The 13,861-nt window shown below is 46.8% G+C and overlaps 6 protein-coding genes across 6 annotated transcripts; 4 read left to right on the top strand and 2 right to left on the bottom strand.

The window, feature by feature from the left end:
• Positions 1-875: 875 nt before the first annotated feature.
• MCYG_07567 (peroxisomal biogenesis factor 6) lies at positions 876-5,263 on the top strand (the record flags this gene model as incomplete). Its single annotated transcript, XM_002843738.1, has 3 exons — positions 876-1,068; positions 1,134-4,938; positions 5,008-5,263. 3 exons carry the CDS (start codon positions 876-878, stop codon positions 5,261-5,263), a joined length of 4,254 nt encoding a protein of 1,417 aa, XP_002843784.1.
• Positions 5,264-5,479: 216 nt separating this feature from the next.
• MCYG_07566 (TPR domain-containing protein) lies at positions 5,480-6,508 on the bottom strand (the record flags this gene model as incomplete). The annotated part of the gene is made up of 1 exon (XM_002843737.1): positions 5,480-6,508. The coding sequence occupies one exon, from the start codon at positions 6,506-6,508 to the stop codon at positions 5,480-5,482; it is 1,029 nt and encodes a 342-aa protein (XP_002843783.1).
• Positions 6,509-7,047: 539 nt separating this feature from the next.
• Positions 7,048-8,485, top strand: MCYG_07565 (MGS207 protein; the record flags this gene model as incomplete). Its single annotated transcript, XM_002843736.1, has 4 exons — positions 7,048-7,215; positions 7,330-7,478; positions 7,541-7,668; positions 7,728-8,485. The coding sequence occupies 4 exons, from the start codon at positions 7,048-7,050 to the stop codon at positions 8,483-8,485; spliced, it is 1,203 nt and encodes a 400-aa protein (XP_002843782.1).
• A 248-nt stretch (positions 8,486-8,733) lies between these two features.
• On the bottom strand, positions 8,734-9,818 carry MCYG_07564 (conserved hypothetical protein; the record flags this gene model as incomplete). Its single annotated transcript, XM_002843735.1, has 2 exons — positions 8,734-9,184; positions 9,268-9,818. The coding sequence occupies 2 exons, from the start codon at positions 9,816-9,818 to the stop codon at positions 8,734-8,736; spliced, it is 1,002 nt and encodes a 333-aa protein (XP_002843781.1).
• A 418-nt stretch (positions 9,819-10,236) lies between these two features.
• On the top strand, positions 10,237-11,045 carry MCYG_07563 (conserved hypothetical protein; the record flags this gene model as incomplete). The annotated part of the gene is made up of 2 exons (XM_002843734.1): positions 10,237-10,908; positions 10,959-11,045. 2 exons carry the CDS (start codon positions 10,237-10,239, stop codon positions 11,043-11,045), a joined length of 759 nt encoding a protein of 252 aa, XP_002843780.1.
• Positions 11,046-11,300: 255 nt separating this feature from the next.
• MCYG_07562 (conserved hypothetical protein) lies at positions 11,301-12,521 on the top strand (the record flags this gene model as incomplete). Its single annotated transcript, XM_002843733.1, has 4 exons — positions 11,301-11,459; positions 11,597-11,908; positions 11,968-12,232; positions 12,412-12,521. 4 exons carry the CDS (start codon positions 11,301-11,303, stop codon positions 12,519-12,521), a joined length of 846 nt encoding a protein of 281 aa, XP_002843779.1.
• Between the last annotated feature and the right edge of the window lie 1,340 nt (positions 12,522-13,861).

The following is a 13,861-nucleotide window of genomic DNA, read 5'->3' as shown; positions in this document are numbered from 1 at the left end:
AACTGACAGGCTTTATATACGGCCCATCTAGGCCTGAATAGGCAGGTGGAGCCTAAAGAGGCTGTCTGCCAATCGCTATGTAAGTTGAGTGACGGAAATGCATTCGTATGGTCCCATTCCGAACACCCGAGCCACACCCTAGCATTGCAATGGCATTGGTCTAGAAACAATGCCTTAGAATTGGCCATCTGGTCCAAATTCTAAGTCATATTGTTTTCTAGTAATTTCAAGTTGCATGCGTGTCAGTGTAACTAAAATTTCAAAGTTCAATAACCCGTTTGCGAGTCAGAAGCACCACGAGTATCCCGCCGGCGCAAGGCTCCGAGGGAAACTTTGCGTGTCATCGAGTTCTCTAGGTTCCCCGGTATCTTCCGTGTCAAGGGACAGGACAGCTGGCAAGTCGACTTGGCTCTATGACAGGATTTGAATTCAACAGAACCACTCTCCAGGATGGTGAATGTGTTGTCATGCCTAAGACCAAAACTGAGCAGCCCTCCAGCATACTATTGAAACAAGTGACACTAGATTCAGACTAAGTTAGTAGAACATCTAGTAAATGAGAGGGAATCAAAGCTAGAAACCTATTCCCGTGCTCATAAAAGAATGTATCTAACCGGCCGGCCCGGAAGGAGAAAGGAGAAAGGAAGATTCGAAAGCTGTGCGCTTGAGAGAGCCGCGCATGTGTAAGAACTTGACGTCGGCTAGCGCTTCAGCAGGTGGACCTCGGCATCTCGACAGCTTCTCTTTCACAACCAAGTTTACACGCCAGCTCTCCCTCTTTATCCTCTTCTCGTTGCTGGAAAGCCCACGGATTGCGGCTGTCCCTTTGAATGGAGGCCAGTTAGAACGGCAGCTGTGGTTGAATTAGTATCGTCATGGAATCAAATGGCCCTGTCGTCGCGGTGGATGACTCCCAGCGTCGCCGCCGGAAGGCAGCTCTACGCCAACGGAATTCCAGCAAGGGACCTATATCTGCTCGTTTGATGCTTGATATCCGCCTAAAGGGTGAGATAGGGGTCCTTTCAGACGAGTTGCTGGCAGACTTGCTCCCTCGTCGGGGTGCAGATGGTGAGATCCTATGTTAGGCCCGCGTGGTCGAAGAGAACATGCTACTAACACACGCGCCGAGATAGATTTCGGGACACGTCCTGATATAATATATGTCGCTCTGGCCCCTTGGACTCCAAACCTCACGACCGTTGAAGATGTCCAGTGGACCATTGTCCCTGCCCATACTCAGGCCAGCGAGAAGACGAAACCCTCCTTCATTTCGAGTTCGGCCATCCACTTCCCCGTTTCCGCCAACTCAATTCAGCCGTTTATCCAGGCATTGCAAGGCAGCGACCCGTCGCGGTCCTCCTTTGTTCTGGCTCAACGTGGAATTGAGATCCATATTGTCAATGTCACACCGCTACACTTGGATACCATATACGTCACAGTGGAACGGCACCTGTTGCGAGATATTGACGAAATACAGGGCAAGTTTGGAGGAGGGTTCAGTACCAAGTCACGCACCTCTAATGGATTGTGGTCTAAAGGGAAAGGGCCAACCATACCCAAAGGGTCGAAACAGTCTGCTGCGCAGAGGGAGGAACGGCTGATGGAAGCTATACGACGAGGGCTAGCCGAACGGGATATCTTACATAATGGGGATATCATTCCTCTTCCCTTACCTTCACACCCTATCACGCATGCTCCACCACCGCCAGCAAGGATATCGTTCTGCGAGCCTGTGGCTCAGGGCCGCCTGATGCCAAAGACGAAGATCGTGCTTTTACAGGCACGCTCAGCGCAGAAATCACATTCTAAGTCTCTATCTATATCTAGCCCTGCTCACCTCAAACGAGTTACGGAAGATGATACGGAAGATACATCAAATGATATGTTTTACTCCGCAGGAGAAGAGAAAACGCTAGAGGAAGGCACTGATATCGAGAGTCCGTCGCCGCCGGATGAATCCGATACAGAAGCGTCGGCCGAGAGCCGTAGTGATGCCGATGAATCTAATGACTCTGGCGACACTGGTGACTCCGATGACTCTGACGATTCCTTGGAAGATATGATTTCGCTCACAGCTCCTGAACTTCCTCAACAGCCTTCTGGAGCAATGTCAGCATTCTCCTCTGCAACACCCAGGCTTGGAGGAAGGTCACTAGGCATACATTCTCCTGGCTCGGTATTTTCTAGTTTTACATCAAACACTGCTCGTCAAGGAAGACATGGGGGTAAAACGTTCAAAGCCGAATGCCTTCTTCATCGCATACCAAGTGAATTCCTCCACCCTAAACCACGAGAAGAAGATGATCCGGATGCCTTCATTTTTGTTGATGTGCACACTCTTGTCAAGATTGGATGTTTCTCCGGCGACTGGGTTCGTATAGCCCCTACAGATGAACCACAACGAAACATGCTCTCTTCTCTCGCCTTTAGCGGTCTTAACGGTTTAATGGGAAGCACTGAAGAGCCTGAAAACTGGCGTGTTGCAAAGGTTTACGGCGTTACAGGTCTATCTCCTCCAAAGATCAGGTATGCCATGCACAAGTCAGCAGACAGATCGTCCAGTGTTTCACAGATGCCTCCCCATGGTCTCACGCCAACAGTTCTATTACCCCCCCTTTTACTGCATAACTTGCAGAGTCCGAAATATATAAAACTTTCCCCGTTATCGCTTGGCCCAGCTCAGCATGGACCATCGAAACTTGGACTGGTGGCTTCTCGTGGAGGTAGTATGCCAAAGGCACCGCCTACAGCCAAAGAGGTTACTCTACTGAAGATATCTACTCCTTTGTCGGTAGATAGAGCGCTCCAACCTGCCATATTCGCCGCCTTGAAACATCATTTCGAGTCGAAAAGGCGCCTAGTAAAAGGCGGAGACATGATTGGAATTAGTATAGATGAAGGTCTAGGGAAGACAATTTTTTCTGCAACTAAGAGTGCAGACGCTGCTAGTCAGGATGACGAGCTGCCTTCTCAACTTGCCTTTTCATCCATTAAGAACGGCCCATCCAGCAAAATTGGGGTTGCTTGGTTCCGAGTTAGCCATGTCACTGCTCCTACTACCAGCTCTGAGCCAGATAGCGCTCCTGACCATGAACAATGGGGCGGAGTGGCTGCTATCGATACTCTCAATACCCGAATGGTGCAAGCCGGAAGTGAAATTGGCACCGTTCCGGGCACTCTCGAGAACACATGGGAGTACTGGCTTTCTGTCAAGGCAGCACCACAGCTAAGCATAGAACAAAGAGCAACTCCCTGGCTACAAGCCGAATCCTCGGCAATTTTCACATCTGCCATCCAGAAGCGTGTGAGAGAGTTGATAGCCGCGGCAACAAGTCCACGGGCTATCCAGCTGGGGTTGAAACCAGTTGTTATCCTCCTCACTTCTACACAGAGGAATATTGGTAAATCTACAGTTGCACGTCGTGCGTGTGCTGATATTGGTCTTCACACTTTTACAATTGATTCCTACGATATCCTCAGTGAAGGAGGAGCTAATGGAGGAGATGTGAAAACTGAAGCATACCTCAAGGCAAGGGCAGATAGAGCCTTCGCCTGTGGCTCAGCTTGCACCGCCGTATTAATTGAGCATATTGAAGTCCTAACAGCGGACAGAATCGTTACATCTTTGAAAGAGATCGTTGCTAACTCTCGAGTTATCATTGCTACAACCACAGATGTGGAAAAGGTCCCAGATGGAATCCGAAGCCTCTTTACACATGAGCTTGAAATGACAGCTCCAGAAGAGAAGGAGAGAGAAGGGATCCTTAAAAACGCAGTAAGCGATCTTGCCTTAAAGCTATCGCCCAATGTTGACCTGGCCTCAGTGGCGGTTAAGACTGCTGCACTTGTTGCTGGTGACTTGGTCGATGTTGTTGAACGGGCTGTTGCTGAGCGGACTTTGCGGCTAGAGAGGCTCGCGGATTCTGCAGCGCCCCTCGATGCAAAATCGAGAGTCACTGTTCGAGATGTTCAGATAGCTGGCGGTGATGCAACACAGTCTGTCACCAAAGCTGATTTCGATGCCGCAGTCGATGCCGCTAGGAAAAATTTCGCTGATTCAATCGGAGCTCCAAAGATCCCGAACGTCACTTGGGATGATGTTGGTGGACTCACCAACGTGAAAGATGCTGTCATGGAAACCATTCAGCTTCCACTTGAACGGCCAGAGTTGTTTGCCAAGGGTATGAAAAAGCGAAGCGGCATTCTATTCTACGGGCCGCCGGGAACAGGAAAGACTCTTCTTGCAAAGGCAATTGCTACAGAATTCTCGCTCAACTTTTTCTCAGTCAAGGGTCCAGAGCTTTTGAATATGTATATTGGAGAATCCGAAGCGAATGTGCGAAGAGTGTTCCAGCGTGCTCGAGATGCACGACCTTGTGTGGTCTTCTTCGATGAGTTGGACTCTGTAGCGCCTAAGCGAGGTAACCAGGGAGACAGCGGCGGCGTCATGGACAGAATTGTCAGTCAGCTTCTTGCGGAACTTGACGGTATGAGCGGTGGTGACGAGAATGGCGGTGGTGTCTTTGTTATTGGCGCTACCAACCGTCCCGATCTTTTAGACGCTGCATTACTACGACCCGGCAGATTCGATAAGATGTTGTACCTTGGTGTGTCAGATACACATGATAAACAGCTTACCATCTTGGAAGCTCTGACTCGCAAATTTAATCTGCATCCTGACCTTTCACTGCGGCGAGTCGCGGAAACGCTACCGTTTACTTATACCGGTGCCGACTTGTATGCCTTGTGTTCAGACGCAATGCTCAAAGCAATTACTCGACAGGCCACTGCGGTGGATGAGCGAATAAAGGCTCTTCCTACCGGACCCGTTACAACAGCATATTTCTTTGACCACCTTGCGACTCCAGACGATACCGCTGTAATGGTCACGGAGCAAGATTTCATTGAAGCTAAGAATGAGCTGGTTCCAAGTGTCAGGTATGATTCTAAATTTTCATAACATCACCTTATTGCTTATATGGTTTATTTATCTAACGGTATGGACAGTGCGAAAGAGCTTGAACACTTCGAGCGTGTGCGCAAGACATTTGAGACTGTCGATACCAAGAAATCTTTCCCGTCTGACGCGGAAAAGGCAATTGAAAGCAAGCCTGTGGAGGCTGCGGACCTGATGGTTGATGGCTCCCTAATCATAGACGAGGCCCCCCTCCATGCTCCTAGTAAACCGAAAGGAGAAAATAAAGATGATGAATATAGACTCAGAACCGATCATCTGGCGAAACATGAGCCGCCAAAGCAATAGCATACTTGGGCTGATGATTGGTCCAGTGATTTACTTATCCCAATATGTGATATAATAGAAGCATTTTTAGAAAATACCCGGGTAATATATCTGGGCTACCTTTACGTTCTGACGGCCCGCCCACCACCCTTGACTGTTATTTTTACAGTAAATCACCAAAATTATAAATAAATAACTTAGCTGAGAACTATTCAAACGAGGCTAAAACACCCCCCGTTAAAAGATTGAGGCACGAGTCAAGCCAAGCTTCTCATATACGTAGTCTAAATTACCCGACGCGGCTTGGGTTTGCGGGTGGTCTGGACCCATTTTCTCCATATTCCAGTCCACAACTTTCTTCATGAGAGGAATGGCATCTTCCAATCGACCAGCATGGAAATATGCCACGCTCAAGTTATTCATAGCGGCAATGGTATCCGAATGATTCTCACCGGGGCCTTGTCGTTGAATCTCTACAATCTCTTCAAGGACACTGATTCCCTTGGACTCCCAGGTTCCCCCGGGCATCTCCTCAGCACCAGCCCTGTTTAACCGCCCATATGTGCTTGCCAAGTTAAGACTGCATTTAATTGTGGTCTGGTTGGATGGGCCGAGATGAGTCTTTGCAGCTTCCACTGCTTTTTCTTGCAGGGCCACAGCGTCTTGGAGTTTGTCCAAAGCCCCATAATCTCTACCCAAGAGATCCATTGTCATTATAGTCTGGAAGTGTTCAGGACCAAGCGTCTTTGTCCGGAGATCCAATGTCCTTTGATGCAAGTCGAGTGCCGCTTGATAATTTTTGTTGTTAAAATAACTGTTGGCCAGGTTGTGCATGCTTGTCTGGGTAGTTTGAGAATCTTCACCCTTGATGCGCAGCATAATATCAAGTGCCTTCTTGTCGAGTTCGAGCGACTCGTCATATTCACCTTGCGCTTTCAAATCAATTGCAAGGTTATTGAGACTTGCTACCGTGTCTTCATGATCATCTCCAAGGATTTGCTGTCGCACTGAGAGGACGAACCTATCCAATTCTTCGGCTTCCTTGTGGCGACTAACTTGCCGGTAGAGATAGGCCAGCCCGGTCTTTGCATTCAGATCATCACCATAATGCACTTCAGCGTATTTCACCGCCCGTTCTTGCGCTTCACATGCTTTTTCCCACTCATCGGCGTCACCAAACTCGTCTGCTTGGAGCAGTATCGCCCAGTACTCTTCTGCGTCCTCGTCTTCTCGAGGGCCGGAGTAGTTTTTCCCGTTAAGCAACATTATATTCGGCGTGACTATGCTTCTGGATTAGTTCGTTGAGAGAAAAGAAAGGATGAAGATATTACAGCATTCGTTGAAATTAGCTAAGTAGTTTTACGAACCGCCCCTTAACCCCTCAGTCGACGATCTCAGTTAATCCATGTTCGTCTGGCCTTGTGGGCTGAATCAACCCTGACGAAAATCCCCTCAGCCACTGGTCGATGATGTTTCATGGGCCGCCATTGGCCTTGAGACTGGTCGTCTTCTCTCTCTCTCCGCATCTCCACTGCACTTCGAGGTTTAGTGACTTGGAAATGTTATTGGAGGTTGAATTAAGGCTATTACATAATCATGAGTTTAGCTATACCTCAAGCACAAAAGATTGACAACTGAACCAAGGAGGACAAGTTACATCCAAGTTGCATAGATCTTCTAGTACTTGTGCAATATTACAGATGTGATGGTATTTCCCAGCTAATACTTATGCTATCTCCACTTAAATATCCTGGATTATTATTTTGGTCGAAACACAACTCTGACCCCACGAGGCTCCCGCAATCATGGATTCCATGATAAACATCCCTTCGCCATTTTCCTGGTTTTCATCAATAGGGAAGACGAATGACAGGTCACCAAGCATCGACATCGAACCCATTCAAACCCATGATATCGAAGCTGCAGAAGAAAAACCCGGCAGACGTCTAAGACAGCTTCTGAAATTAAACCACGTAACTAATTCGATCTTATATAATAATCTTTCCTTTTACAATCACATACCTCATGTGAGCTATTATTATTTCATATCTACCTTCTTAGCGTTTTGTTCTAACATTACGGTTTAGCTTCTCTCTACTGCGTATTTGTTCGGCGGAAGCCCGGATCATCTGGATCGGTTATATGATCTGGAATCCAAAGAGCTGGAGCCCTGGTCAGACTCTCCGGGTGAGATCGGCCAGGTCGAAGATTGGAGATCAGCTCTGGGGAAGAGAGAGTAGGCCTGTCTTGGGTTACTAACCATTCATCCAAACCCTCACATGCTAACCCATTCAATAGGTCTCAGAGAGCTTATTTGGATTTCTTTGAGGATGAATTGACACAATTAGGATATGACTGGAATGCAGTAGTGACAAAGTACCTTTTCTCAGATGATAAACCTCTAATAAACTCTTTGATTTCCGGCTGTAAGTATTATCTACTACACACCTCTTCCTACAGTACACTAAAGGATTTTTGATAACAGTCGGCCACCCACTCATACATCTTGGGTATGCATTCGAAATGTCAAGCAGAGAAATTGCTATGGAATCTCTTGCAATGATCTCATGCTGCTATGATGACGTTCATAAGTTCTTTGACGACCAGTCGGACATTCAGATAAACATGACTCCACGATATACCACTAATTCGCCTTTTGAAGTCATACAAAAAATTCATGGCGATAGAAGGTTTGATGGAATGTTTGCAACTCCAGGAGGTGATAATGTTGAAGTGCTATTCAAAACACAGCAAACTTTGATTCTAGAGCACTGGATGGCGTGGGATCCCAAAGAGACAGGCCTAACAGAACAATTGCGCACGATACAACGTCTTGCTGCAACACTGATGGCGACTCGCCATGCTGGAAAACAGCATGATTTCTTCTTCGACCACCTTTTAACGACCACACATGCGTTGCGAGTTATCATCCCTATGATGCCTACGAAGTTTCACGAGTCTCTACTTCGCCAGTGGTTTTTATTGGCTTTGACTGTTTACATTGCCCAATTGCGTCCAAAAATAGAAATAAACGACATAGGGTGTTACAATCGTGAAGGAAAGGATTGGGACTGGGTAGACAAGCAGGCTCTTACCAACGAAATGGCGGTTTCACCTCATTATATCAAACCTCTTCGAACTCTCAAGGAAGCTGCTAAAACCTGGGGAGATGATGACGAGTTTTTCCTTCGGGCCGCGGTAAAATTTGTTGATACATTTGATGGCTTTGGTGGCTTTGGATGATGAGTGACTTTTAGTATGTGCCATTAGGGTTAGATGCTTACATTGGAACATAGATAGTATCTCCAGACTACTAGCTTTGTAAGATAGCTATAGCTTATTCACCACTCTATTCAGGGTATGGCTATCAACGTAACACTGTCAAAAAAATTCCCCCGATCGAATGACCCTTACATAAGACTTTTAACGCCCGCCAGCACAATTGCTCCAGCCCCAAACACAGTATTCTTACAATTAATGGGCTATACCCATCATATGTCCGAATTCCCACCCCACTGGTCCCCAGCCTTGATCCCCCTTACTGGGTTCATAGCAAACTCGATTAAGTCGTCTAGCGATAGCCAGCCTTGTCTTCCCTCTAATATAGCATTAGCAATCACCAGTTTCCACTCATCCCACCATTTATTCTCTGATTGAACTGCGCACACTCTTCTTGGGTCATCTGATGTCTCCGAGCCAGCCATGTTTGCATACGGCCATATTGACCGTACCATATCGTATCGTTTTGGATCTTTGAACAACGATACAATCTGAGTGTAAAATGAATTATTTGTTTTGGGGCCCGGGACAACTACACGAGAATGTGTAGATGGGAACGTGATAGTGACACGGCCCTGATAATTTAATGAGGCTATCAAAGTTCTTAGCCGGCCCTCTAGAATTTGAGTATTCCAATTGATAACCTCTCGAGTGAGGATGAAGCTACGGCGCAGTTAGTAAAATGCAGTTAGGCCCCTAAATATTCATCCAGGTGCAATATATCTGATGTATCTGATATTACTTACGTTTTGTTGGTAGCTGGATCTCTACAGAACCTATCAGCAAATGTAGCAATGTCTCCAATAGTGCCTCCTGGTGACCCAGCAGAGCGACTACCAACAATCTTCACATAATTCCAGGATGAAGACGGTCCAGGTGGCCGAACTATTTGACTCAGCATGTTTATCCGAATGTCGAAGTCAAGCTTGCGAATACCGGGATTTTCCCTGATACCGACTATGCGGATCTCTGGTTTGGGCGGCAACGCAGCTTGCTGAGCCATGAATCTTGTCAGTGCCTCCGGACTGGAGCTGAGTTCCGAGGGTGCCACGGTAATGGTAAGTCCGTCTTTGGACAAACTTGACCCAGGAATATGATATTGAGCAAAGTCTATGGGAGGAAGATAAGAGTTGGAGAAAACCGGGCCTCGAGTGCTCGACGGCTCTTGGAAGGGAGCAGTTGAAGGTTCTGTATAGTCTGGAGGATCATCTTGAGGGAGAGACTGAGCTGGCGAAGGGACTGGTCGTCGCTGAACGCTAGAACTTGGTAAAGAGAGATTGGACCTTGATTTCTCCATGGCTGCAAATTTATTAAACAGTTAACAGACAGCCTTGGTTGAACGAGAGACTGTGTGCAGGCCGCCTTATGATCTCTTTGGCTGTGCTATCAAGTCATATATATATCACCATCGAAGCCTCCCTTGCAGGTCGCTATCTCGAGCTAACTACTTAGCCACAGCTGACGGAGCGCCCCTGGTACCATCCTCACAAGAGGAAAGGCGTGGAACTGTGAATTGTGCTGCCTGGCTTCTATGTTATCATTCTTTATACGAAGTCCCAGCGTTGTAACTCATTCCTTCAAGCCACATCAGTTTCTTCCTCCTTTTTGCGGCTGAGATGGATGTTTGCACTGTTTGCACTTGATATAATTTCATGCTTTCAACGAAGGAAATAAAAACATCTTCGACGTTTAAACAAGCTGGAAATCTGACAGCGATGTCGCCTCCGCCAGAGCCATGCATCCTGCTGTACGCTGAATTGCTAGCGAATATTCGACCGTTGCGTCTTTTTGTTACAGCTACAAACACCACACAGAACGACCATCCGGGGACGGGACCATTGCTCTCTCTCTCTACCTCTCTCTCTGCCGTTACGGTATCACATATCGGCAAGACTCTTACTCTTGAACTCCCTCGCTCTGTATCGGCACGGTCTCGTGAATTTCTGGCGGCGGGTCGGCCCGTTTCGTGCAGCGGAGAGAATGAATACTCCTTTCGCCTCCCCATAGACGAAGCCAATCCCTTCTTAAGTGCCACTTCAAGTAATGACTGTGGTCCAGAGGCCCCCTGGCCAGCGAAGAGTATGACCACACGGACATGCATATGCTGCCGTGAGTGCTCCGGTATACTTTTCGCCCCAAGTGATGGCCAGGCTGTCGTGTGGAAAGACTTGCCCGGTGCAGACTGGGCTGAATTAATGGATCTATGGCATTGCCATAAACCGAACCCAATACCTAACAACAATACATCTGAGGATCATCCTGACTTGAGTGGGCATACTAAGGGGTACGGTGCCGCCAACAGAGTTATTTGTGAACCTGGGACTATCTTTGTCAATGTTACTTCATTCATCATGGCCGCAAACGACAGTCAAGGTGTGAAGAGAGTGGTAAGTTATTTACCTCTTCAATATTCAGATTTGACATACCCCCATGCAAGTTTTCCATTCATCAAGGTGCTACTGCAATAGATGATCCAAAAAATTTCATATATAACCCCTACTCTGGGGGGACGAAGGGATTTTAAAGGAAGCTATTTGGGTACTAAGAAGGAGATCGGAACGTTCTTCCATGGACCGATCTCCGATACAACTACCCTAAATCAACAGACCCAGTCCCGGAGGTTTTCGCCTTGAACTTTGAACATTGCCCGCAATCGCTGGAATGAACGTTCAAACGACAACGAGGAATGGATTATCTGTACTATGACAATGCCATCATCCTCCTTGGTTTTCTCTTTCCTCCTAGGCCACATGTCTAGTGGGGCGGTGACTGGCAAGAGATGGACGACAACATTGCTCTTTACGCTCATCCTTTTCTCTGTGTTGCCTGGATGTTTATATCAGCGGCCGTGGGTGTTGTAAGAAGTGGTAGGGCAAAAATCGAAGATTCTGTTAATCTAGACGTATTCCATGCATTGAATTTAGCCAGAGACCTATTGGCTAGTTTGAGATACAGTCTAAGATACATGCATGATAAACACTTATTGTGATTTTAGTGATAATTTTTCTCGATCCTGATTTTAGATCAGTAAGCTGTGATAGTCATGGGCTAATATATTATTTCTATCAACCTTAGAATTCAAAAGAGATTTCGTCTCCACCTCAAATACTTCCAGCATCGAGCCTCTGCTGCATATCCTGCGGCTCAACCGTTGGTGAAGAGCACACTTCTCTTCAGGGGTTAGAGTTTTTCAAAGCCAGCGTTTCTGTATCACAGAAAGCATATAGTAGTACTTCGAGTACTCATGTTGACAAGGAACTGCTTGAATCTTACCCGCCAGAGGTTATTGTGGGATTTCAGCTCTTAGAATGTATCGAACGATCAGGTGCAAGGAAGTTTGTAATGCATAGCGGCATAGAAAACAACCAGCAAAAGGATGGGCTATTGGTACGGTTCTTTTTGTCAATGCAACAAGCTTATATTGCCGTTCTAATCTCTTCTTGTAGGTGTGGGTCTTCAACACAGACGTGCGTTATTCTTACAACAGCAGTGCTTCCTGTGGGAATCTCATTATATCTGCGAAACGTGCATTGAAAGTATTCTACCAACATCTTGACAATGTGCAACCCCTGGTAAACCCAGAATTTGGCTTACTCTCCGCCACGTCCTTGGAAGAAATCCGTCTTCCACCCCGTCTTTATGACTGCATTAAAGGGTCGCTAGAAAGGAGCACTGGTCTATTGCCTCCATCGGGTAGGAAGTTTAAAGAATGCGAAGTTGGGCTCCTGGACCTCGAAAAAACCTGACCGAAGTCATACATGGCGACTTCCAACCCCGGGTACTTCTCCCGCTGACGTGCTCCAACGCTCCCAGGTTCAGGTACTTTTATCTACTTGACCACAGCCAGCCTTTTCTACCGTTATTTATGCTTCTGGAGCCCTGCACGCTAGCACTGACCATTTCAGCTCATTATCACCGTCCTATCCTGCAGCTTTCAAGCAAGTGGCTAGCTGTATCCCAGCCCTACGGAGCGAACTCTGACTGGCTAGTTTACCGGTAAACATTAAAGGGACATAACCTATCACCTGGAGAGTTAAACTACAAGCTTGAATATACGAGATTGAATAGTCGAGAGAGGCCCAGCCAGCCAGGTGAGGCCTATCATAAATTTTATGCGCCCACCTCCGCCTTCTCCTTTCCTCGTCACCCTATAAAGATGAGTGACAGTGGCCGCATCCTCTGGTGGAGGATCATTAAGGGACGGTCTGAAAATATGCTGTCAGATTCCTCACTAGAAGATGGAGGACTGGAAGGCTAAATGGTGCTTCTAGCCCTGAGAGTCAGTATGGAGAAGCACATATTTACCGAAAGAAATATGCAGCGTCTAAGAGTATCAGTCATGGTACATATACAAACATCGTAACCAGGTCAACCTGCCAGGAGTAAAAAACCGTTTTATTAATGGCCATTATATTATTGCTAGTATATCACCAACGCGTTAAGCTACACAAGCATGCTTATGAAGTCTATTTTTATAGTTAGTAAGATGTACAACCGCGCTTCATGTGGTCGCTTAGTCGTTTATCTCGAACCCCAGCATATGCAAGGAAGACCCCAGCAAAGCATCCACAGCAGCTCTTTTGTCGAAGATCAACTCCATATCCTCTACATAAACTACCGTGTTAAGCTTACCACTGAGAATAAGTGTGAGCCTTCGATCTGAGCTGTCTTCTTTTCCTATCTAGAACCTCCGTTGCTTATCAACAACCCACACCAGCAAGCAAAAGGCAGCCTTGGTGTATCCTTGGGCTTAACTATCTGACGGAGATCGATATCCTAGAGGCTAGAGGTGACCGTCTTCCCGTTAGCTTTTATATAACTAACTTAAGTCGCCAAGTGAGACTTATTATCTATCCATTTTGAGGACGATGGCTGAGGTAAGATAGGCACGGCTTATACAGCTATAGAGCCACCATTGGCCGTGTTTGTTTGCCGAGTCTACCATATAAATGGCGGAGATGGCTGATAGGTACCCTTCTTCAATACCGCTCAATACAGGCTGGCGTTGCATTGGAGCTTTTATGAGCAGTGTAGAGCTACCTCCGCGTTGGACACGGTATATGTCAACTCGAACCGAAGATAATTCCCCCCATCCGGCAGATCCATAGATATCACTGGCAAATCGTCAAGAGTTTGGAAAAGGATCCATTCAGGTCTGATAACTTGAAAAAAAAAGAAAGAAACCCGTTATGAGAACAGACGAAATTAAAAAAAAAAAATTGCCAACGCCATTGCTGCCAATCTCCCTGTCAACAGGGGAAGCATAAGCAACATCAAGAATCATATTAATCATACATCGATGCAATGATAGGTAGGTGGGTAGGAATGCCATCCTCTCTA

Source organism: Microsporum canis, genomic scaffold (genome assembly GCF_000151145.1).
Source record: "Microsporum canis CBS 113480 supercont1.7 genomic scaffold, whole genome shotgun sequence".
NCBI classification, from domain to species: Eukaryota; Fungi; Ascomycota; class Eurotiomycetes; order Onygenales; family Arthrodermataceae; genus Microsporum; species Microsporum canis.
Note: the sequence above shows the minus strand (reverse complement) of the source record. Positions and strands in the feature narration are given on the sequence as shown.